Source organism: Arachis ipaensis, chromosome B9 (genome assembly GCF_059453495.1).
Source record: "Arachis ipaensis isolate K30076 ecotype BB chromosome B9, ASM5945349v1, whole genome shotgun sequence".
In the NCBI taxonomy this organism is placed as follows: Eukaryota; Viridiplantae; Streptophyta; class Magnoliopsida; order Fabales; family Fabaceae; genus Arachis; species Arachis ipaensis.
The window spans coordinates 135,361,487-135,383,767 of NC_142444.1; the positions used below are offsets into that span (position 1 = coordinate 135,361,487).

The 22,281-nt window shown below is 36.9% G+C and overlaps 2 protein-coding genes, 1 non-coding gene and 2 pseudogenes across 9 annotated transcripts; 3 read left to right on the forward strand and 2 right to left on the reverse strand.

Moving 5' to 3' along the window:
- Window positions 1-212: 212 nt before the first annotated feature.
- Window positions 213-2,703, forward strand: LOC148546444 (uncharacterized; annotated as a pseudogene). The gene has a single exon (XR_015899050.1). The product of XR_015899050.1 is annotated as an uncharacterized LOC148546444 (transcript).
- Window positions 2,704-3,276: 573 nt separating this feature from the next.
- On the reverse strand, window positions 3,277-7,068 carry LOC107618895 (uncharacterized). Of its 6 annotated transcripts, none has more exons than XM_088499636.1 (7): window positions 6,831-7,068; window positions 6,417-6,707; window positions 6,223-6,333; window positions 5,651-5,875; window positions 5,362-5,567; window positions 5,128-5,238; window positions 3,277-3,466 (listed from the first exon to the last, which is right to left on the reverse strand). In XM_088499636.1, the coding sequence occupies exons 2-5, from the start codon at window positions 6,417-6,419 to the stop codon at window positions 5,487-5,489; spliced, it is 420 nt and encodes a 139-aa protein (XP_088355762.1). In that variant the 5' UTR covers window positions 6,420-6,707; window positions 6,831-7,068; the 3' UTR covers window positions 3,277-3,466; window positions 5,128-5,238; window positions 5,362-5,486. The 6 variants fall into 6 exon arrangements, with proteins under 6 accessions (XP_088355762.1, XP_088355761.1, XP_088355760.1 ...); XM_088499635.1 differs by having other exon boundaries at window positions 3,277-4,282; XM_088499634.1 differs by having other exon boundaries at window positions 3,277-4,322.
- LOC107618893 (cytochrome P450 83B1 pseudogene) lies at window positions 3,639-4,253 on the forward strand (annotated as a pseudogene).
- A 226-nt stretch (window positions 7,069-7,294) lies between the features above and the next one.
- LOC107618933 (uncharacterized) lies at window positions 7,295-10,639 on the forward strand. Its single transcript, XM_016321125.3, has 4 exons — window positions 7,295-7,824; window positions 8,576-9,802; window positions 9,883-9,959; window positions 10,272-10,639. Exons 1-4 carry the CDS (start codon window positions 7,393-7,395, stop codon window positions 10,552-10,554), a joined length of 2,019 nt encoding a protein of 672 aa, XP_016176611.1. The 5' UTR covers window positions 7,295-7,392; the 3' UTR covers window positions 10,555-10,639.
- An 11,041-nt stretch (window positions 10,640-21,680) lies between these two features.
- Window positions 21,681-21,787, reverse strand: LOC148546445 (small nucleolar RNA R71). Its single transcript, XR_015901375.1, has one exon. It is a non-coding gene; the product is annotated as a small nucleolar RNA R71 (small nucleolar RNA).
- Between the last annotated feature and the right edge of the window lie 494 nt (window positions 21,788-22,281).

Consider the following 22,281-nt stretch of genomic DNA (forward strand, 5'->3'; position numbering starts at 1 on the left):
CGATTCCTAACATTCCTCTATTTGATAATAAAAAATAGGCCATGAATTCCTTACTCCTACATTTTTGTAAGAATATCATTAACCTGCATTAAAATAATTACAAAATATACCCCACTTTTTTTTTTTAAAATTTATTAATTAAATTTTGATTCCTTTAACTTTTTGTTATTTACACTTTTTCTTTTTTTTTTTTTTAGTTTCAGTTTTTCAGAAGAGAAGCATGTTTGTTAGGACTTAAAGATTCAATTTCAATCAACGCCATTTTCTCATCTTCTTCCTCTGCTGTATCTTTGATTCGCCTATCCTCGCCGCCGCAATACGCCTCAAACGCTGCCGCTCCCTGCGTCCGCCGCCGCGCCCTGCTTCTGCCGCCGCCGCGCAGGACTCTGCCTAAACGCTTGGAGGTTAGTTAATCATTATGCCTTTTCAATTCATCATTTCGTATGTTTTCTTCTCTGTTCTTTGCACTGTTATTTCTTCAATCTCTTTGACCCTCTCTCTGACTTTGACCTCCACACACACGCACTTTCTATGTTGTAAATGGTTAACACACTTGTGGTTGTTGTTGGTGGTGGTAATGGTGGTGTTTCTCATGTCAACTCTCTCTACTTGCAACTATATTTATTAGTTTTCGGTGTTTTATTGGCTTATTCATATGGTAGTTCGGCAGAGTAACACGGAACAAAAACCATGTTTCATTTGGCGAGTGTTCAACAAGAACATGGTCTTGTCCATGATTTTGTATCCCATAGTGGTCGATTTGCCTTTGATTCCAAGTTCTTCACCTTTGGCTCTGATAATTGCGCTTTAGCTTTATCAAATTACTTGCACTTCAATGTCACAAACCACAGTGTGTGTTCTGCTGCTTCTCCTAGCTTGAAACTTAGAGGCAGAGGGGATTCGAATTAGAATTTCAGGAGGTTTTTTAATGATTTCAACACCGCTATTAGGTTCCACACTCAGAAATTGCCAATTGGATTTGATTCTCCTGCCTTGATTCTAGGGATAATAGTGATGATATTGCCTTGCTACTCAGTAGCTATGAGGAATGTTATTCTAGGGATAATAGTGATTTCAACGCAGCTATTAGGTTGACTAGTATGTAAGATAATACAAAGAAAAATATTAGTCTTCTAATATTTCTCAAAATGAAAATTTATAAATAAGATAGTCCTTCTGTTTTGTTTTATAAATTAGAAAAACGAATAGCCGCTAGTAATTTTGTGCCTGGTGCATTCTAAAACTGATCTGTTAAGTACTTATGCCAAAAATGAATGATGATGATAACTGTATTGATGTTAATGTGTATGGCTTATGGCCCTATGATGGCGCGACTAGTAGTTTGATCATGGCCTTGACATTTGTTTTCAGTCTATGGAGTATGTAGTGATAAAATTATGATTCTTCCTCAGCTTAATTTGCTCTGTGCTGCATTATTATGATTATTGTTATTGCTTTGCTCTCACAAATATATTAATGTTTTTGACGGCTCTGATATGTCAATTCAAGTGATTCTTGGGTCATTATAGTGTCACAATCATTCACACTAGATTGCAGCATGGCCATCACGACTTCATACACAGTTATGAATTATGATGGGAGCAAGTAAGCTAAATCTTGGAGACAAACCCAGAGCAATGAAGCTAGTAGACTATTCCGTTCAAAAACTATATCTTGCGCAGCTTTGGATTGCTATTGAAAAATTCGACAAAATCAATCTCTGGAAAGGGTTGCAGAGCCTCAAAGTCCCCTTTGAATTCAACCTTCATAAAAAGATGCTTCACCTCACTTGCCAATTTCAGCATTTTACATATTGCATCCCAGCACCACTGGACTCCTCGCATCGACAGGAACTCCAGAACATTGAGGTTTCCGAAATCTATCATGTATACCCTCCCTGGAAACAATTAACATGAGATGAAAGAAATATAAGAACAAGAAAACACAGCCAGTAAGAAAAAACTATATGTACAAGAATCACTTAATATGGAAAATTACCCGAACTGTTGGAAATTGAAAGCTTCTTCAAATGCCCGGTTTCAGGGACCCTGATCCAACTACAGCTTTGTACCTCAAGGGATTCAATTTTCGGAGAGATAAGAGAAAGTGAACAGTTTCCCAGACCATAAAAATCGTCCTCATGAAGCTGTTTGAGATTGAGTCATACAAGGCATGGGCAGCTGCAGAACTTGAGCAACAGAGAGGTTGAAGAGGCTGAGGTTTCCATGCAGGAAGCTCAGGACTACCTTGATTCTGTCACGGAAAGTGCCATGGACGAGTTCCGGCGCTTTGAAGAGGAGCTTGAGAGCATGTCAAAGGCTGAAATGGAGAGCCTAGTTAACACTTCTGAGGGTGCAAGAAAGATGGGAAATTTGATGGAGAAAGCTGCCTCCATTGCTTCCAAGAAGTATATTGAGGCTGCACTCAATTCAGCCACTGCTTCCATGAAATCTGCTTGGAAGGGAATCTCTTCTGGCAAGGTCCATCCTTCTTAAAACATGACAATAACAAAATAACCCTCCTATTGAAATGTATTTAGTTAAAATCTGTAATAAGATACTTCTGTTTTAGCCTTGTTTTGTTATCTTCTGTTCTTATATTGCTGCTATAGAAATTGGATCAGAATTGATGTACCAAATTTGATAGGCTGAGAATTCATGATTCAGCCACCAGTGAGAATGCAAACAGATTTAATGTTCATGACACATTGAAAATCCAATACTTTCATGGATGAATCTGATATAACAGTTAGTAGTTAGGTTTATGAAGCTTAATCTCCAAGATTTGTCAGTAATGTATTTATCCCTCAATTCTTCTTAAGAGATATATTATTACTTCTTTGGTTTAATTGAATTTAGTGTCATCGAAGGGCATAGGCATATCAAAAGAAATAACCATCCAATTAAAAATAACAAACATAATTATCTGCATATCTATTAAATTAAACATATAATATATTCATTATTCACATTGTTTAGTATTCTCATTGTCTATTTATACTTTTCTTATAAAAAAAATTCATGAAGCGGCACCTCTGATCTGAGGAGACAAGAAGCGTGCGTATTTTTTGGTACATTGTATAAGTTGAGATAATAGATTAATAATGAATTCCAACAAATATGTATTGTTGTGGATCTAGTATAGATTCAACAAAACGTAACTTGTCAAAATGAGTATGAATCCACTTGTCGAATGTAAGAGTAGAGTCACACAAAAGTTGCATACTCTTCAATTGCTACACATACACCAGCCTTCATATATAAATTGTAACAACTCTTTCGACTTGGAATTGTCTTCTTATTCAGAGCATTTGGTCTTATATCATCTCTTGCTAGTACATTAATTTAATATAAAGTTTTAATTCTCTGCTGATTTACCAGAATATACAACATAAAAAATATATACTGCACTTCCGTTTGGACTATGAATTTTCTTCGGCTGCTTCATATCATATCAAATATCATACCTACAAAAAAAAAAAAAAAAAATAACGACTCTCAACTATCAATTTTACGAGGTTCAACTCTATATATATAGTAAGATATTTAATTTTCTTAGCAGCAAAGTGTATCTGATCGTTCTCTATAACTAATTAGTCACCCTTAGCTTGCATTGGCTTCTTCAATTTCTTCCACTCAATGTTTTCATTTCTGTATTATCTGCTTCTTCTTGCAATTCCTCTAATGGCAGTAGTGATATTTCATCACTTAAAGAAACAACAACACAAAAGAACCACTCTACCACCAGGTCCTAAACCACTTCCCATAATCGGAAACCTCCACCAACTCGACAGCTCCAACCTCAATCTCCAACTATGGAACCTCTCAAAGATCTACGGCTCCATATTCTCCCTTCAAATAGGGTTCAAACCAGCCATAGTTATCTCCTCACCGAAACTCGCAAAGGAGGTTCTCAAAGACCATGATCTTGACGTTTCAAGCAGACCTCCGTCGCTCGGAACCACTAGACTCTCTTACAACGGTTTCGATTTGATTTTCTCTCCATGCATCGAGTACTGGAGAGAAATCAGGAAGATCTGCGTCGTTCATTTCTTCAGCTCCAAGCGAATCTCTGGATTCTACCACATCAGAAAATCTGAAGTGGAAAGAATGTTAGGCAAGATATCAGAGCACGTGAGTTCTTTGAAAACCACGAATCTGAGTGAGATATTGATGTCCGTGTCGAGTTCTATAGTGTGCAGGATTGCGTGCAGAAGAAGATACGAAGTTTATATGGCAAGAAACCATTCATAGAAGATGAAAATATTGAAAAGCTTGTTTATCTGAAAGCAGTGATCAAAGAAACATCAAGATATTATGCACCTGCACCATTGGTACCAAGAGAATTCAACAAAAATAGCAGAATAGCAGGGTATGAAATTGAAGCCAAGACGATAGTATACGTAAATGTGTTTGCCATCCATAGAGACCCTGAAACTTGGAAGGATCCAGAAGGGTTTAGTTTGATTACATTTTAAAATGAATTGATTTCTCAAACCAAACCAAAATTCCAAACCAATTTGAGTATAAATAGTTTATTGAGTTCATCCACCATGCCTAAACTACTGCTATCTTAGATTTTGTCCCCCCTTAGAAATTCCAATTAACTCAGCTTACTAATCAAGTCTCATTCAACAAAGATTAATCACTTACAGGTTACAGCAGTAATAGCAGTAAAGTATAATAATGTTTTAGCAACAAGGACCATTCAACAGCATTATAATAAAACGTTAAATGAATAATATAAAACAATGGTGAGGTCAATTTTACATTGTCACGCATAACGGTTCTCTTTCTCCAATAATTACCGTTTATGCAGCTAGAAAAGCAAGCATCCAAAAAACACCCTTCACTGCCATTGGCCACAACACATACACAGAAGTTGATGGCACTTCACGTGCCTCCAGAACTTTCTTTTCTTTTCTGTTCATAAAAGTTTGAGTTGATCTACATCTACTACACTAGATTAGATAGTGCTGCTCTATTTAGTATTTACCATAGAGGTAGTGACCAGATACATATACAAATAAAATTATTTTCAGTGAAAATACTGAATAGATTTCTAAGTTTTTATTGCAAGCATAATTAAATTTCTTGACTATTGAGAAAAAAATAATGATTAACTAACCTCCAAGTGTGGCGGCGGCGTCTTGCGAGGCGGCGGCAGCGTCTTGCACGGCGGCGGCAGGTTGCGAGGCACCGCCATAGGCAAAGCTTTCAATCTTTTCTCAAAAACAGCCTGCACTACCATGTAAAGGGGAATCTTAGACAATTACCAAGTGATAATCACTTTACACCCTTGGGAACTTGTACAAAGAAGAAAACAAGTTTCCTAGGAGGAAAGAGGTGGCAGTTTACGGACCAGAAGGTGCTCTGCATTTCGCTTATAGTGCTCAGCCTTACTTTCAGCAAGCATGGAAGCCAACCTAATAAGATTTATAGCTGACACCGAGTTCCCAGAGGGTTCTGCCCCATCATGGTCTTCTTTCACACGGAGAAGAACTGAAATATCCACCTGCAAGTATTATTGAAATATCCACCTCCATCCCCATCAAGAAACAAAGCATCCTGCAAGTAACACATCTCAGGAGGAACTCGATGTCTGGCAAAGCACCGTGAAATTTCTTTCAGATTCAGATATCAATCTTTACCTGAGTGCCCTGCAATTCAATTGCCCATTGAAGCCAGTTGATTCCACCACCAAACTCATAGAGATCCAGTAATCCAGAGATCAGAAAAGCATAATCATCCAAGAAACCAGGTGCTTTAGATGGAGAATTTCTGAAACTACGGTTCAGCCTTTGTGTTTCAGCATTGTGAAGTTCCTTCTTAATAAATAATGCTGCTTTTCCCGCAATTTGCATGTATTCCTTTGGCTGGAATTTGCAAAACAAAAAGGAGAAAGTTGAATATATTAGCAATTACTCAAAACTGAAAAAAAGAAGAGGATCTAATTGTCTCCAGGTGTTCCTTTAACAAGCTTCATCTACAATTCCCTTATAACTGCCAATGCCAACTAACTCATAAACTGCCAATTCCCATTTTGATCAACACAACAATATAAAATTTATCCATAATAGGATAATTTACAGACATCCATGATATAAAAGCAGTGTGTCTTCTGTCTTTTTAAATACCAAAAGTCATTCAGCAAAAGGGCAAAACTAAAATATCAAAGGCTCTCTAACTACATATATGGACATCTGTATAAGGGGAAACTTACTTCAGTGCCAACAACAGGAAAATAGAACTTAGTGCTCTCAGCTTCACCCAGGAGAATCTTGGAGGCCCTGGAAAAAGATGAGATAGCCAGTCCATTCCAAGATAGAATAACCTAGAAGCATAGGATTTCTTGAGACTCATACTAAAAAGTTGAAACCAGTATCATAATAGAAGATTCTTAAATAAATTAGTAACCATGTTTACGGGGATACTTTATCATCCAAATGTGGCCTTGCCCGCCTTGACCTTACTTCGAACAGCTTCCGCCTAAATTCTCCAAGAATATCTTATATATGTTTTGATTGACATGCTGTACTTTGATGTGATCTCTGAAGGATCTTTTGATTCTTTTCTCTCAATCAGGACATTCTTTCCCTTGAATTCATCATGAGGATCGCTCATGCTAGATAGGTCACAGTTACCAGACTGCTTTATGTAATAGTGCTCAATAAAAATATCGGCATGCTCTCCAAGTATGTCTTCAACCTAAACCGAAAATTAAAATTAACAAAATGGTTGAAACCAAATATTCAAAGGGAAAAAAAAAAGTTGAAAGCGAACTGCAAATATAGCAAAACAACAAATGATAAATTACAATACATCTATTACATGTGGAGAAAAGCGTCTTGCGCGGCGGGGGCAGCGTCGTGGGCGGCGGCGGCAGGTAGCGCGCGGAGGCGGCAGGTTGCGGTGGCGGCGGAGGCGTGTTGCGGCGGCGAGGATAATGCTAATGAAATTTGCAGCAGAGAAAAAGGAAGAGGAAGAGGAAGAGAAAGAGAAAAATGCAGGAATTGAAATTGTACGAAAATCCTAACAGACCTTTTTTTCTCTTCTCTAAATGCTTGAATGCTTCTAATGTGAGAATGAAAGAAAAAAGAACAAAGTTAAAAAATCAATAATTAGAGGGGTCAAAATATAATTAATAATTTTTACAAAAAATGGAATATATTTTATAATTATTTTAATGCAGATTAATGATACTCCTATAAAAATATAAAAGTAAAGAATCCATAGCCTAAAAAATAATTATTTACTCAAAATTATTTAATTATGATTTTTGTTTGTATTTTCTTTTCATATTTCGCCCGCGTGGACAACACTTTCGAAAATCCCAAAACCTGCTCTCTCTGTCTCTCACTCACTCAGCCAAAGAAACTCCTTCTCATGAAAAATGGAAAACCCTAAGACCCTATACCTCTCCTTCTCTAAATCCAATTCCAACTTCAACCACAGTGACCTTCTCATTCTTTGCGAAATCTTCTTCGAAAATCTCGGCACCGCATTCCGAACTCTCTTCTCTGCCCTCCCTCTCTTCCATGACCGTCACGCTGCCGGGTCAGATCCGAATCCGGATCCGAATTCACGGATTTGGCCGCTTGTTGAAGATGCTGCTATCCTTCTTCGCTGCTGCATGGTTTCTCTGACACTCCTTCACTCCGACCAGAAGTTCCTCGTAGACAAGACGCGTTTTCTCCACCGTGCACTCCACGCCTTCGTCTCCGTCGACGTCGCTAATTGCCGCCTGCGCTTCCGGAACTTCGTCTCAGGTGCTGACGTGGAACTATCCGATTCTTGCCGTCCGTTTCTGTGTGCGCTGCTAGAGGCAAGGCTACTACCTGCAACTGCTTCTAGCTTCTGCTTTTGTGGCTATGTTCTCTGCCTGATTAATGTTTCTGATGTTTAGTTTAGGATTGGTTATTAATTTAAATTGTTTTGTGGAGGTTGTGATTTTGTTTCTTACTTGAAAATTTGGGTGCATTGATTACACATTGCGTTCGAGAATATTAGCAATAGCCACGTTTTCTTTTGATAGCTTTAGTTGGTTGCATGGATTCAACTATACGGTTTCGACTGTAGTAAAAGCAATATTTTGTCCCTTAGAATAACTCAGAGGAAACCGTAAAGTTCTAGTGGCTTCTCTGAAGGTTTTATGAAGTTTTAGACTTTTGTTTTAATTGGACTTGCTGTTTTTGGATCACTTTTCTTGTGGAAGGCCTATTGTTTTTCTTTGACATTACCAAATCAGCATAGATAAGTGTCTACATCTTTTCTTCAGTGCAGTCTTCTCTATATATTGTCATTGGCGCTTATTTGTTCTGATGACCAGCCTCATGGTGTGGATGGATTCAGCTTTGAAAATATTTTCTTTCAGTTTGTTTGAAGTTTTAGTTTCAATTTGCTTACCATTAATTTTAGTTGTAGTTGCAAATGCAATATTCTTGTCACAGCTATCCAAGTTTTTGACGTTTGTAGTCATATTTTCTATATATATTAGCTGTTTTATTAACTTCCAAACACAAACATGTATAGAAATGTTATGATTCATGTCCAACTAAACTTGAAAGTTATTTCAGGTTTTTGCAGATGAGCTTCTAAGACATCAAACTTTAAGAAGCTATCTCATGCTTGTCGATTCAGTATCTTCCATGAGAGAAAAGCTTTTTGTGCACAATTCCATGCATCATGATTTTGCAAGTGTTCTGTTGGTGATAGCTGCCCATTTTAATCTGTCAGTTTCTAATGAGAATGCTTTTGAGAATTTTGTGAGTAGATTATTTTCGCATTGTGACAAGGATTCTCGATTTCCTGGACTTAGCCCTGCACCTGCCATATCATTGCTTATGGACCCTACTATGCCTTCTGCACCAAAGATGTTCCAGGCACATGTAATCTCCTTGGTTTCTGAAGCCATTGATGCTGGCTTAGATTCCACTAGTTTGGCTCCTAATATTAACTGGTACTTAATTGGATTCCAAAAAGCTGTTATTTTGTACTCTATGCACATTACTCATTTGCAAATTGATAATTTTTACTCCAAATCGAAATGTGGCTATGATTTGTCCCAGCATAAGAAGCATCATCCAACATTTCAATCTTCTATTCTGCAAGTCACAAATAGCAAATTAAACCAAGTCTTATTGCTGTCAGATAATTCATGCAAAATATCCTCCAAAACAAAAGCCAACATTTTGGCCGATTGCATTGCTTTTATGAAAGGGAAGCAGTGCATATTTGCTGATTCATGCAGGGGCATGGCTGACTCAATTTTGGAAGGCCTAATTCATCGAGCTTTCTCCCAATATCCTTCTAGAGATGGTTTTTGTGTAAAGGAAAATACCAGTGCCAGAGATATATGTCTTCTTGCATCCATATTGAAGTTCATGGGTGTTTCGTTGATGCAAGCGGTTAAGTGTCTAATTAATAGTGGTGCTTCAGGTTGTTTGAAAACCATGGAAAATACCTCTCTCCACGAGAAATATGGTTCATTGATCAGCCATGTTCGTCATTTTCAAGAAATAAAGTTTTGCTTACCCTTTCAAGCTTTTTTGTGTGATTTGATGAAAATGCAACAAACAACAAGTCACAGTGTCTCAAAATCGATGATTGTGCATTTCTCTGGCTTGCTATATATAAGTTTTAGTAGTGAGCTACATTTGTTGGCAAAGGGGTGTATATATGTAATTATGGCTCTGATGTCTCTCATTGCTTTTGAAGAAGGGGATTTAGTTTCTTTAGATCCATTAAGGCATGGACCACTGAAATCTTGCTCCATTGTAGTCCAATCTAATAATACTGAAGAGGTGAAATGTGCTTTCAGTTCTCTTGTTCTTGAATTAAGTTTGGTTTGTATGTTGTTCTTAAATCGTTGGTGAATTTGCAGGGGGTCGGATATGGAGATAAACAATCTATCTACAAAGTTGTAGAGCAGTTCATTGGAATTCAAAAGGAAAATTTAAGGTACACATTGTTTCTAAATTGTAATCCAGTTTGGCCTTTTAGGTGTTGGGCATTTGTCTTTGAAAAGAAAAAGGAAATGTCATGCAATTAGTCCGATGAATTATAATGTTGCTGAAGCTGAAATGAAAAGATAGAGAAAAAGTGCCTTCGAGTCAATACTGTTCAGTTTTAGTGCTATTGTTATTCTTTTTATGAGTTGTTGAGGTTTGAACAGCTTCATAAATTGCTTGATGAAGTAATTACAGTTTTGTTTAAGTGAAAAGGTTCCTGCAGGATACCTGATAGTGTCCCTTCTGCCTTTATATTTTACAGATCAGGTTCTGCCACCTCCTACACCTGCAATGGGGAAGCTTTCCTTGATTGCATACTAGGAAACCCCAAAGAACTCGATGATTATGATGAACTTGTGGACTTCGTTGTCTGCACTACAGGAAAAGATTATTTCAGCTGGTTGAATAACCGCACACGATATCGGAAACAGAGACATGAGAAGATGATAGATCAAAGAAAGATTAAGAAGAAAGCATTCATGAATGGAAAGTCTTGTAAGCGTCAGAAAATGGGTAGGTCTACCAAGCGTCAGATTTGGAAGTGATGTTTATATTTGATTGATGATTTCATGTAAAAATATGTTAATGTATATGCGATCTATTAATAGGAGGAAAAAAAACTTGCCTTCAGATGTGAACTTTTAAATTTGGTCACAACGATAACTCTCTCATCCAATGTGCACATTAGTTTTGTTGTATGCAATTCGCATACATATCGGTTCACCTCAGAAAAAAGCGCATAAATTCAAATTAGGTACTGTCTGCTCTAGCAAAAAGCGCATAAATTCAAATTAGGTACTGTCTGCTCTAGCCGCTAGGTATGCGTAAACGACATTTGTGTAAACTAGCAACTAGATCAAGCTATTGGACTAACTAAAAGAAGGCGTTTATGATACTGATTTAGAGGATAACATTGATATAATTTAGATTTAATTAGTCTGTTAATTTTTATGATTTTATTAAATTTATAATTAATTTTATTTTATTTTTTTATCAATTGGATTTTATATTACTTTTAATTTTTTTATCAATTAAATTTTTTTAATTTAAAAATGTTAAAATTAATGAAATATTTTTTTCAAAAATATATGATTAAAGATCTAATTAAGTTTTTAATTATAGATATTTTTAATTTGTAGGAAAATATTGTCAATTTTAATATTTTTTATATTGATAATGACCTAATTATAAAATTAAAAGTAATATAAGAACCTAGTTGAAAGAAAAAGTATAGAGATTTAATTATAAATTTAGTAAAACTATAAAGAGTAACAGAGTAGTTAAATCTATAATTTATTATGATTTATATTGTATTTGATTTTATTTTTCAATATAATATAATTTAATTCAATACAGTGCTAATCACAATTATTTGAATCAAATTAGATTACAATAACAAAGTCTTATCCCATAAAATAGGTCAGCTATAGAGATTAAAGAATGTTATTATGTCATGTCGTGTATTATCTTTTTAATGAGATTGTTGATATGTAGATCTCTTTGACCACCCTATATAGAGTCTTTTTAGATCTTTTTCTATCATTTATCACCTGTCTACCTTTCATCTTATCCACCTTTTTAATTGGGTGTTTTGTTAATCTTCTTTTTCCATGTCTAAACCACCTTAGATGAGATTCTACTGTCTTTTTTTTACAAAATATGCTACTTTAACTTTTTCTCTTATATCTTCTGTTCCGAGGGTTAACTGAAATAGTGATTTGGGCCTGAACATGAGGTCCAGACTTCTTCTGAGGCAGGGTCTGATTTGTATCGGTGCCGAGGTGCCGCCGTCTGAGTTCCTCGTGAGGAGGTGGGAGTGGTACCTGTAAGAGACTCCGATACTTAAGTTAACAAGGGTTTTAGTAGATTGGGTCCTGAATATACCTGAGGGTGTTTAGTATATTTATAGTAGGTAGAATAATCACCTTTTAAAATAGTCCCACCTTTTAATGGTAGATAACTGTTCCCATTTTCTAAAAAAGTAGTTATTTATTCAGATAAATAAGGTTGAATTATCTTCATTGCGCCTGACCTCTATGAGGTTGGGTAGGAGTAGTCGAGGCCACCTTTATGGGGTGGGCTTTTGTTCTTTTTGAATCTAGCTTTATTTTGGGCTAGGTTCAAACATTTTGTGGCTTTGGATGTTGACACGTCACGTCGGGTAAACCGCCTATCTAGGACAGATCGGGTACTCGACGTGCTTTTAAAATTCGAAACATTACGTCATGCACGTTCCTTCTTCGATAGCCTTAGTAACCGTGCATGCTATTAATGAAGAGTGTGAAATGACATTTTTTCTCCAGTGTCTTATAAATACTCAATTTTCTTCCTCTTTCTTCTTTTTCTCTTTTCTGAATTGCTTCGGCTTCATTTTTTTTTTCCAAAAATTTATCATAGCTCTTTTCTTTCTTCAAGATTTCTTCTGTTTGTTTGTTTTACTGGAGATTTTTTATTCGTACGTGCTTTTGCTGTTTGAAGTGCGCATTTTTTCGTCTCACATTCTTCTTTTCATGTTGGTTTTTACCCTTCTTCTTGCTCTGTTTCTTGCGTTTTGCTTTGCCACTTTTGTGTTGTTTAATTGAAAATTTGCTTGCTTTCTTATTCTTAGATTTTTGGATGGTGTTGTTATTTTTATCGGTGTCGGAAATACTTTTGAAAATGGAGTTTAGCCTTAGAAACTTTGCATTGGTCCTGAGCTTTATTTGTTACTGTTGCTAGTGGGTCTGAATGTGGAATTTTCATGCTTATGTTGCCGCTAAATGATGCCACTTTATATGTTTAAAGATAGTGCCATTTTTGTATCTGATAATGTGATGATAGTTTGTGTTGTATAAGAATTTTTAAGAATTGTAATCCTTGGTTGGTGTTGTTGACGATGACCCGACTTCCCGTAAATATTACCCGACTTCTTGTTGTGACAATTTTCTTATTTGTTGTATTGTAGGTATAGCTTGTATTTGTCGGTTAGTTGTTCACAATATGTCCTCTAAAGTTCCATCCAACCTGACCTGGATAGATATATCTGTTCTTACTCCTGTCTTCGTTATTAATAGAAAGTATACCGAGACCTTTTGTAGGCACCATATGTTGTGTGAGAATCGAGAGGATGAGCGTATGTATGAGATCTTAGTTGCCGATCCTAAGGAGAGGGTTTGTTTTTCCCGATTTGATAGGTCAGAACGTCATTTCATATATGTGTATGATTATTTTTTTACAAAATTAGGAGCTACCCTTTCTTTCTCTGATTTTGAGTCCAAGGTCCTTAACTTCTACAATATTGCTCCTACCCAATTGCATCCAATTTTTGGATTTCTTGAAAATATAACAACTTCTTTATTGGAAACTAGATGTCCGACCTTCTCTTAAGTTCTTTTTTTTTTTATCTTTTTGTCTTGACCAAACCTTTTAGCTCCAAAAAACAAGGTTGGGTCTCTTTCTGAGCTATTCAGGGTAGAATAATTTTTGCCACCTTTGATGAGTCCTTTCATGATTTTAAGAATTAATTCTTAAGGTTCTTGCTATAGAGAGTGTCCAGCCTTTCTTTTTAGGTGAAAGGAATGAGCCCCTTTTTTCTTTGTACTGGAAAGAGAACCCTGTGATTGTTAAGTATAACCTGGAAGACTTAGATGAGATCGAGGAGAGTGTAATCGGGTTGTTACAAGGATATTGGGGCCGAGCTCCTTATCTGGATACTAAAAGATATTTAGGAAATCCAAGTTAGCTCCAGTCCGAGTTAGGTAGTCTTCTTTTCCATTTTATAGTCCTTTTAGCAAAATAATTTCAGTGACTGACGTTACCTAACTTTTGTATCATGTAGAAAAGATGGCTCCCAACTCGGTCTCTATGAAAACACTGCAAAGAAGAATGTTGTTGCCTAAAGCATACAACTAAAAGGGACCGGTAAAACTACTGATCTTTTGTCGTCCTCTAAGTCGGACTCGGGTGCCTCAGCTTCTTTGAAGATTACTCTTAATCCGGTTCCCCAACCAACCCCTCTTCCGTCTAGTTCGTCCAAACAGACAGCTCATCCTCTACCTTCCAATCCCAAGCCGAACCCTAAAAAACGTAAGTTTTCGAATTCGGGTAGTATATATGAGCAGGGTTTTAACACCCTTGCTTGGAGTGAGAAAAACATCCTTCCCCGTAGCTTTATTAGTATGGACGACATTGCTATACAGAGCCATCTTTAGCTTCTCATCCATGGTGGAGTTTGGATAGTTGGTATATGCGCAGCCTTATCAAGAGAACTGGAGAAAACTCCCTTTGGTGCTACTCAACGCACGTTGTCTGACTTGTAGGCTGTAGTGGCATCCTTGAGGGAGTCTAAAAAGGAGTGGGAAGAAGAAAAAGAATCTCTACTTTTTGACCTTGGCAAAGCTCAGGCTAAAGTAAAGCAGGCAGAAGCCACTTTAGCCATGTCGGAGGGGGTTAAAGAAGAATGCCGAGGAGAATTATACCAGGATCTTCGGGGAGAAACTCAACTTGGTGGATGGGATCACTAAATCTCGAGACAAATACGTGGAGCTTGAGGAGACCGTAGCCAAAAGTATGAACGAGATGGTAGCGAACCTGAAGGCTTGATTTCGAGTTGTTGCTCCTTAGGCGGACCTTTCCCTCATCAGTCTCGACAACATTGTGGTGGATGGCAAGATTGTTCCTGCTCCAGATGATGAGGAGAACACTACTATGCCTGATCCAAAGATCTCGGGGGGCGCAATTCGGATAGGCTTCTCAAGCTCCCGATCTTCAATTGGGTGGTGAGTCCCTTCCCTCTACAACTTTATCGATCACTGCAGTGTCAATGTTTGAATGTGCTTCGACCTTTTCTTCTCAACTTGAAGATGCCGCTACTAGCAAACAACTCTTCCCTCTATAATTTCTAGCTTTGAATGGCCCGACTTGTAGGTCTTTTATAAATAATTTTATCTTTTGTAATAATTGTAGACTTAACCAACTTTTATTTTGTTATAGTTCTAGTTTGGACAACTTTTATTTTGCTGTTTTAAAAATCTTTTTTCACTATTCTGATAGTGGTTGTTGCTTGATAATGTTGTTTAGTTATCCTTCCTTAGTTGGTATAACTGTTAGCTTAGTAGAAATTTTGATGGGGCTGTTTCGATAACCTTCGATGATATTGGAAAAGACGTCGGTAAAAGAAGCTGATCATTTTTCTACTCTTAGTTTATTTGAACTCCGACTTTGAGTAGTCAGGCCTTATCAAGTTACTCTTGCCCTTTGTTTTAGGCCTAACTCTTTTAAGGTTAGACCACAAATTTTTTATATAACTTCTCACACTAATTCGTACTTCGTCACTTCATCTTGCCGACCATGCAGGTCGGACAATGATTTTTGCAGTTTTTCGAGTTTAAAATTAATGCGTTTGAATGGAAAATTGGTAAAAAATGAATTATCCTTAATAAAAGGAAAGGATTTACATAAGTCCGCTTGCTACTAAGGATTTTTTTTACCCTTATCCCTTGCTATGGTGCCTCATTAAAACCCCCTTTAGAAAAATCTTCTCAGAAAAAACCATGAAGTCGGGAAAAAGAGTACTATAGGGAGCAATGTGCGCTTTCTAATTGTAGTACCTCTTTAAGTTACATGAGTGCCAGGACCTTGGGAGCTCGTTTCCCTTTAAGCCAGACACTTTATAGTAACCATTTCCTAAGACTTCGACAATTTTGTAAGGTCCTTTCCAGTTTGCAGCCACTTACCCTCTCCTGACTTCTGAACTCTGATATCATTTCAGATTAGTATGAGGTCGTTCGTGGTAAAGTTTCTCCTGATAACTTTCTGGTTGTACCTTAAGGCCATCCTTTATTTCAATGCTTCCTCTTTTATCCGAGCTTGTTCTCGGACTTCTAGAAGGAGGTCAAGTTCTTTCTTTTGTGCTCATACATTGATCACTTTATCATAAAATATAACTCTTAGAGATTCTTTAGAGATCTCTATAGGGATCATGGCCTCTATGCCATAAGTAAGTCGAAAAGGTGATTCCCCAATTGTTGAGTGGGGAGTTATCCGATGTGCCCATAAGACTTGAGGAAGCTCGTCTACCCATGCTCCATTTGCATCTTGTAGTCGGCATTTTAACGCACCCGATACGACTTTGTTTGCCACTTCGGCTTGTCCATTGGCTTGAGGGTGTTCTACCAATGTAAACTAGTGCTTAATCTTGAGGTTGGCCACCAGGTTTCTAAAGTTTGAGTCGGTGAACTGAGTTCCATTGTCCGTGGTGATGGAGTGTGGAACTCCAAACCGAGTGACAATATTCTTGTAGAGAAACTTCCGATTTTTTTTTGTGCTGTGATGGTTGCCAAAGGTTCTGCCTCGATACACTTAGTAAAATAATCAATACCCACTATGAGGTACTTTACTTTTCCAGGGGCTTGTGAAATGGATCGAGGAGATCTAAGCCCCATTTTACAAATGGCCATAGTGAAGTAACACTGATGTATTCTTCTGGAGGTGCTATATGGAAGTTGGCATGCTTTTGACAATGTGAACATTTTTTAACAAAGTTGGCTACTTTTATTTTCAAGGTCGGTCAAAAAAAGTCGGCTCAGATAACTTTTTTGGCTAGTAATCATATTCCTAAGTGATTTTCACATATGTCATTATGAACTTCTTCTAAGACCTCCTTAATTTTGGAGGTCGGGACACACTTTAATAGAGGTGTTGATACCCCTCTTTCGTAGAGAACATTGTGGATCACGGTGTAGTTTTGTTCTTCCCTTATGAGCCTATTTGCTTCATTTTCATCTCCAGGAATGATATCGAATTTAAGATATTAAACTATGGGAGTCATCCATCCTAAACTTTGGTTGGATATGAATATTGTATCTGATTTGTCATCTTTCTTTAGCACTGAGGGTGCGTGGAGAGTTTCCTGGATCATGCTTCTATTGCTGCCCCCTGCCTTGGTGCTGGCTTATTTAGAGGGCATCAGCTCGGATGTTGGACTCTCGAGCTATATATCGGACCTCTCTTTCTGAGAACTGAGCCAATTGTGCTTGTGCTTCTTCCAGGTACTTCTTCATATTGGGATCTTTAGTTTGATAAGTCCCATTGACTTGGGAGGCTATCACTTGAGAGTCACTAAACAATATCAACCTTTCTGTCCCAACTTTTTTAGCCAGCTTTAACTCAGCAAGCGAGGCTTCATGTTCTGCTTGATTGTTAGAAGCAAGAAACTCAAACTTTAATGATAGATCAATCCGAGTTTCTTCTTCGTTTTTCAGAATAACTCCTGCTCTACTTTCAGCTTTATTGGATGATCCATCCACATATAGACTCTAGGTTGTAGGATTTTCCTGGCCTTCAGTATATTCGGCTACAAAGTTGGCCAGGTACTGGGATTTAATTGTTGTTCAAATTTCATACCTTAAGTCAAACTCGGATAGTTCTACGACCTATTGTAGCATATTTCTTGTGATGTCCGTCTTCTGCAAAATATGTTTCATAGGTTGATTAGTTCAGACCTTTATAGTGTGAGTTTGAAAATAAGGTCAGAGCCTTTTGGAAGTGATGATAAGAATATATGAAAACTTTTCTATCTTTTGATAGTTTAGTTCTGCCCTCTGCAGAGCTTTGCTCACAAAGTAGATGGATTGTTGTCCGTGTTTATCTTCTGGGACCAAGGCTGAGGCTATAGCCCGACTTGCTACTGCTAGATAGAGAATGAGCTCTTCCCCTGGGACAGGTTAGGTGAGGATTGAGAGGTTGGCTTAGGAATGTTTCAAAGTTTCACATTCCTGAGTCCATTCAAATTGGTTCCTTTTTTTGAGTGTTGAGAACAAGGGTAGAGACTTCAGGGTTGTTCTTGCTAGGAACCTGAACGATGCTGCCAACCTCCCATTTAGTTGTTGGACTTCCTTTAGACAAATTGGGCTTTTCATCTCTAATATTACTGTGCGTTTGTCCGGATTGACCTCTATACCTCTTTGAGTGAGCATGAAATCTAAGAACTTCCCATCTTCCACTTCAATGGTGCACTTTGAAGGATTAAGTCTCATCTCGTGCTTCCTTATTATGATAAATACTTCGGCTAGGTCGGACAACAGATTGAGGTCGTCTCTGGTCTTGACAAGCATGTCGTCCACATAAACTTCCATCAATTTTTCGAGGTGAGATGAAAGCACCTTGTTCATCAATCGTTGATATGTTGCGCCAGCAGTTTTCAATCCAAAGGGCATTACTACATAACAATAGTTAGCCTTTGGAGTGATGAAAGAGGTCTTATCCTGGTTCGGCTTGTATATAGGGATTTAATAGTAACCCGAGTATGCATCCATGAAGGAGAAATATCTATATCTTGAAGCTGAATCAATCAAGGCATCAATACTTGGAAGTGGATATGGATCCTTGAGACAAGCTTTGTTGAGATTGGTGTAATCAACACACATCCTCCATTTCCTATTTTGCTTTTCCACAAGAACCACATTTGCCAACCACAAAAGGTATTTTATCTCCCTTATAAACCTGGCCTCTAGCAAAGCTTGCACTTGTTCTTCAACTACTTGTGTTCTTTCAGGGCCGAGTTTTCACCACTTTTGCTGGACAGGTCGGAAGCCTACATAAACGTTGAGTTTGTGATTCATGAGGTTGGGGTCAATGGCTGATATATTGGAGGCTTTCTAGAGGAAGAGGTCGGAGTTTCTTTGTAAGATCTTAATAAAATCTTCCTTTAAACTTTCATCTAAATTGGCTCCTTTACTTGTTGTCTTTTCTGCTTGATCTCCGATTTGAACTTTTTGACTTTCCCTTCATGTTGTAGATGCAGTTCTTCTCATACTCGGACACCGAGCTTAATAGTATCGAATTCCTTACCTTTGGTACTTCCCCTTAGGTTGAGACTTTCATTGTAACACTTTCTTGCTAATTTTTATCTCCTTTTAGTGACAATTCCTTCTGCAGTTAGAAACTTCATACATAGGTGAGGTGTAAAAACGATGACAGCTAATCGGTTCAAGGTTGTCCGACCTATCATAGTGTTGTAGGCTGATGCTACGTCTACTACAATGTAGTCGACACTTAAAGTCCTTGATTTCATACCTGATGCGTGAGCATCTTTCCTATCTTTTCCTAGTAAATTTGCATATAATTTGTTGAGTTTAATAAAGAATTAATTATATTTTAGCCACCATGGATGCTATTTTGAGTTTCGTACAATTTTATTTATTTTAGGTAGCATTCGGATGGATTTGATGAAGTTTCTGCAGAGAAAGAGAAGAAACCAAGGACATGGCAGCGAGGAGCGACGCGCACGCGTGATTGACGCGTTCGCGTGATTTGAAGATTTGCTCAGCGACGCGTCCGCGTGACCGACGCGTCCGCGTGACTCGCGAAAAAAGACCATCGACGCATGCGCGTGACCGACGCATACGCGTGACATGCGCCACGTGCAGAAAATTTAGAAAAACGATGGGGGCGATTTCTGGGCTGTTTTGACCCAGTTCTTAGCCCAGAAATCACATATTAGAAGCTGCAGAATGGACAAATTAGGTGGTCCCTATCCATCAGCTGAAGACTTGTTAATTAATTCGAATTTAAATTCAAATCTTATTTTAGGAAAAGATATTATTTTAATTTTAATTTTAGAAATTTGATTTTTAAATTATTAGGATTAGTTATAAAAGGGATCCCAACAGGGTGGTTCCAGCACAACATTTTTACCACAACATTATTCCCATTTACAATCCTTATTTTTCTACTCTGAACCATGAGCAACTAATCCTCCATTGTTAAGGTTAGGAGCTCTGTCTATTGTATGGATTGGTAATATTATTTTTCTATTTTAATTCATATTTTGATTTATATTTCAATAATTGTTTTCATTCTTTATTTTATGAATTTGGGTGGAACGGAAGTATGACCCATGTTCTAATTGAGTTCTTGTATAACTTGGAAAAGCTCTTTACTTGAACAATAGCTTGAAAACATATTATCCTGAATTTCTAATTGTTTGTATTTAACGGGATACGTGACATATAATTCCTTTATTTTTGGATAATTAGGATTCTTGTGGCATATAAACTAGAATTTGATCATCACCCTCTAATTGGAATTAATTGACCAAGAAATTGGCAGTTGATGAATTTTAGAGGAGACTAGGAAGGTCTAAGGAATTAGGGTCTAGTCACAAATAGTTTGCCATGAATTAAATCTTACATGATTAAAATTAGTTAATAAGAAAAATCAATCCAAAAAATAGATAACTCTGAAACCTTAACTGCCTTCTCCATATTTTATTCCCAAATTAATTATTTCCCTGTCTTCTGTTTAATGCTCTTTGAATTTGCAAACACTCTTTTGTGTTTGTCTAACTAATCCTATCAAACGCTATTGTTGCTTAATCCATCAATCCTCGTGAGATCGACCCGTACTCACGTAAGGTATTACTTGGTACGACCCGATGTACTTGCTGGTTAGTTTGTGGGTTATAAATACCACACCAAGATTTTGGCACCGTTACCAGAGATTGATTTTGATTAACAACTATTAGTTGCTTGATTGCTTAGATTAGGCGTTTTAATTTTAATTAGTTTTATTATTATTATTATTAATTTTTATTTTTCATTTTTGTTTACTTTAATTCCCGTAAAAATTTTTTTCTTTTCTTTGTTCTTTCGTTAATACCCCCTCCCCTGATTGTTTCTTTCACGTCCCTTCCCCCCATGTTTTCTTTTATTTCACTTTCTTTTAATTTTTCTTATTTAAATCTCGTAAGTTTTTTTTATTTAGTTTATTTTATTTTTCTTTTTATTTTCATTTTTCTTTTCTTCGTTTTACTTTGTTTTTTTATTATTATTTTTTTTACTTTTTATATTCTATTAGTTTTATTTTATTTTTATCTTTAAATAAAATAAATAAATAAATAAAAAAAATTTAGTATTAATATTTTTTTAATTTCTGAAATTAAATTTGGTGTTACCCAATTGATTTTATTTTAATTTTTTTATTTATTTTTTTTTTAAATTTCAAAATTTTTTATTTAATTTTAGTTATTATTTTTGAAATTTTTTTTATTTATTTAGTATTTTTATTTTATTATTTTACACAGGTTACCTCACAGGAATTTCTCTGTACTCTGACATAGAGAGTCCCATTTTTTCTTATTTTCTGCTTGTGTATGCAGAGAAATTGAGACAAAGAACATCTCTTAGATTTTGATCCTGAACCTGAAAGAACTTTCAGGCGACGTTTACAACAATTTAGACTTTACAAGGCTGCAGAGTCCACTATGGCAAATAATAACGCTGTTAATGCCAATGTGGCAAATCTGAATGGGGATGAGCAACAAAGGAGAGTGCTTGGCTCTTACTCTACCCCTACTGCGGATCTTTATGGAAAAAGCATTATGGTGCCTCCTATAACTGCAAACAACTTTGAGTTGAAGCCACAATTGGTCACCCTGGTGCAACAAAATTGGCAGTATCATGGTCTTCCTCACGAAGACCCAAATCAATTTATCTCTGATATTCTGTAGATATGTGATACTGTGAAGACAAATGGAGTGAACTCAGAGGTGTATAGACTCATGCTTTTCCCGTTTGCTCTGAGGGATAAAGCAAAGCTATGGCTAGATTCACAACCAAAGGAGAGTCTGAATACTTAGGAAAAGGTTGTTACAGAATTTCTCACTAAATTTTTCCCACCAAAGAAGCTGACTAAGCTTAGGTTGGAGGTTCAGACCTTCAGACAGAAGGAGGGTGAAACCCTTTATGAAGCCTGGGAGAGATACAAGCTACTGACTAGACAATGCCCTCCGGACATGTTCTGCAAATGGACCCAACTAGATATCTTTTATGAAGGTTTGGGTGAGATGTCCAAGATGAGCTTAGATACCTCTGCAGGTGGTTCATTGCATAAGAAGAAGACACCAGAGGAGACTATTGAGCTTATTAAATTGGTGGCTAGCAACCAATATTTATATTCATCTAACAGGAATCCTGTGAACTCTGAGACCTCTCAGAAGAGAGGCGTGTTGGAAGTGAAAGCTATTAATGCTCTTCTTGCTCAAAACAAGCTTATGTCTCAGCAAATAAATCTACTTACTCAACAAATGGGTGGCGTGCAAGTCTCAGCTATCAACACCCAAAATCCACCACAAGAAGTCTCTTATGACATGACAGGTAATTTTGTGCAAAATGATAATTATGATTATGCTCAACCTTCTTCTGAACAGGTGAATTACATGGGGAATTGTCCTAGAAATCCCAACAATGATCCATATTCTAAGACATATAACCAGGGATGGAGAAATCACCCAA

Excerpts from the sequence above, each read along its gene's own strand:
- LOC107618895 (XM_088499636.1), bottom strand. Across the intron at positions 5,876-6,222 it reads TTCCTGTTGTTGGCACTGAA|CCAAAGGAATACATGCAAAT; the intron begins GTAAGTTTCCCC and ends TGCAAATTCCAG. Across the intron at positions 5,568-5,650 it reads TTGAATTGCAGGGCACTCAG|GATGCTTTGTTTCTTGATGG; the intron begins GTAAAGATTGAT and ends TGTTACTTGCAG.
- LOC107618933 (XM_016321125.3), top strand. The coding sequence starts at position 7,393 with ATGGAAAACCCTAAGACCCTATACCTCTCCTTCTCTAAATCCAATTCC. Across the intron at positions 7,825-8,575 it reads TTCTGTGTGCGCTGCTAGAG|GTTTTTGCAGATGAGCTTCT; the intron begins GCAAGGCTACTA and ends AAGTTATTTCAG. Across the intron at positions 9,803-9,882 it reads AATCTAATAATACTGAAGAG|GGGGTCGGATATGGAGATAA; the intron begins GTGAAATGTGCT and ends GTGAATTTGCAG.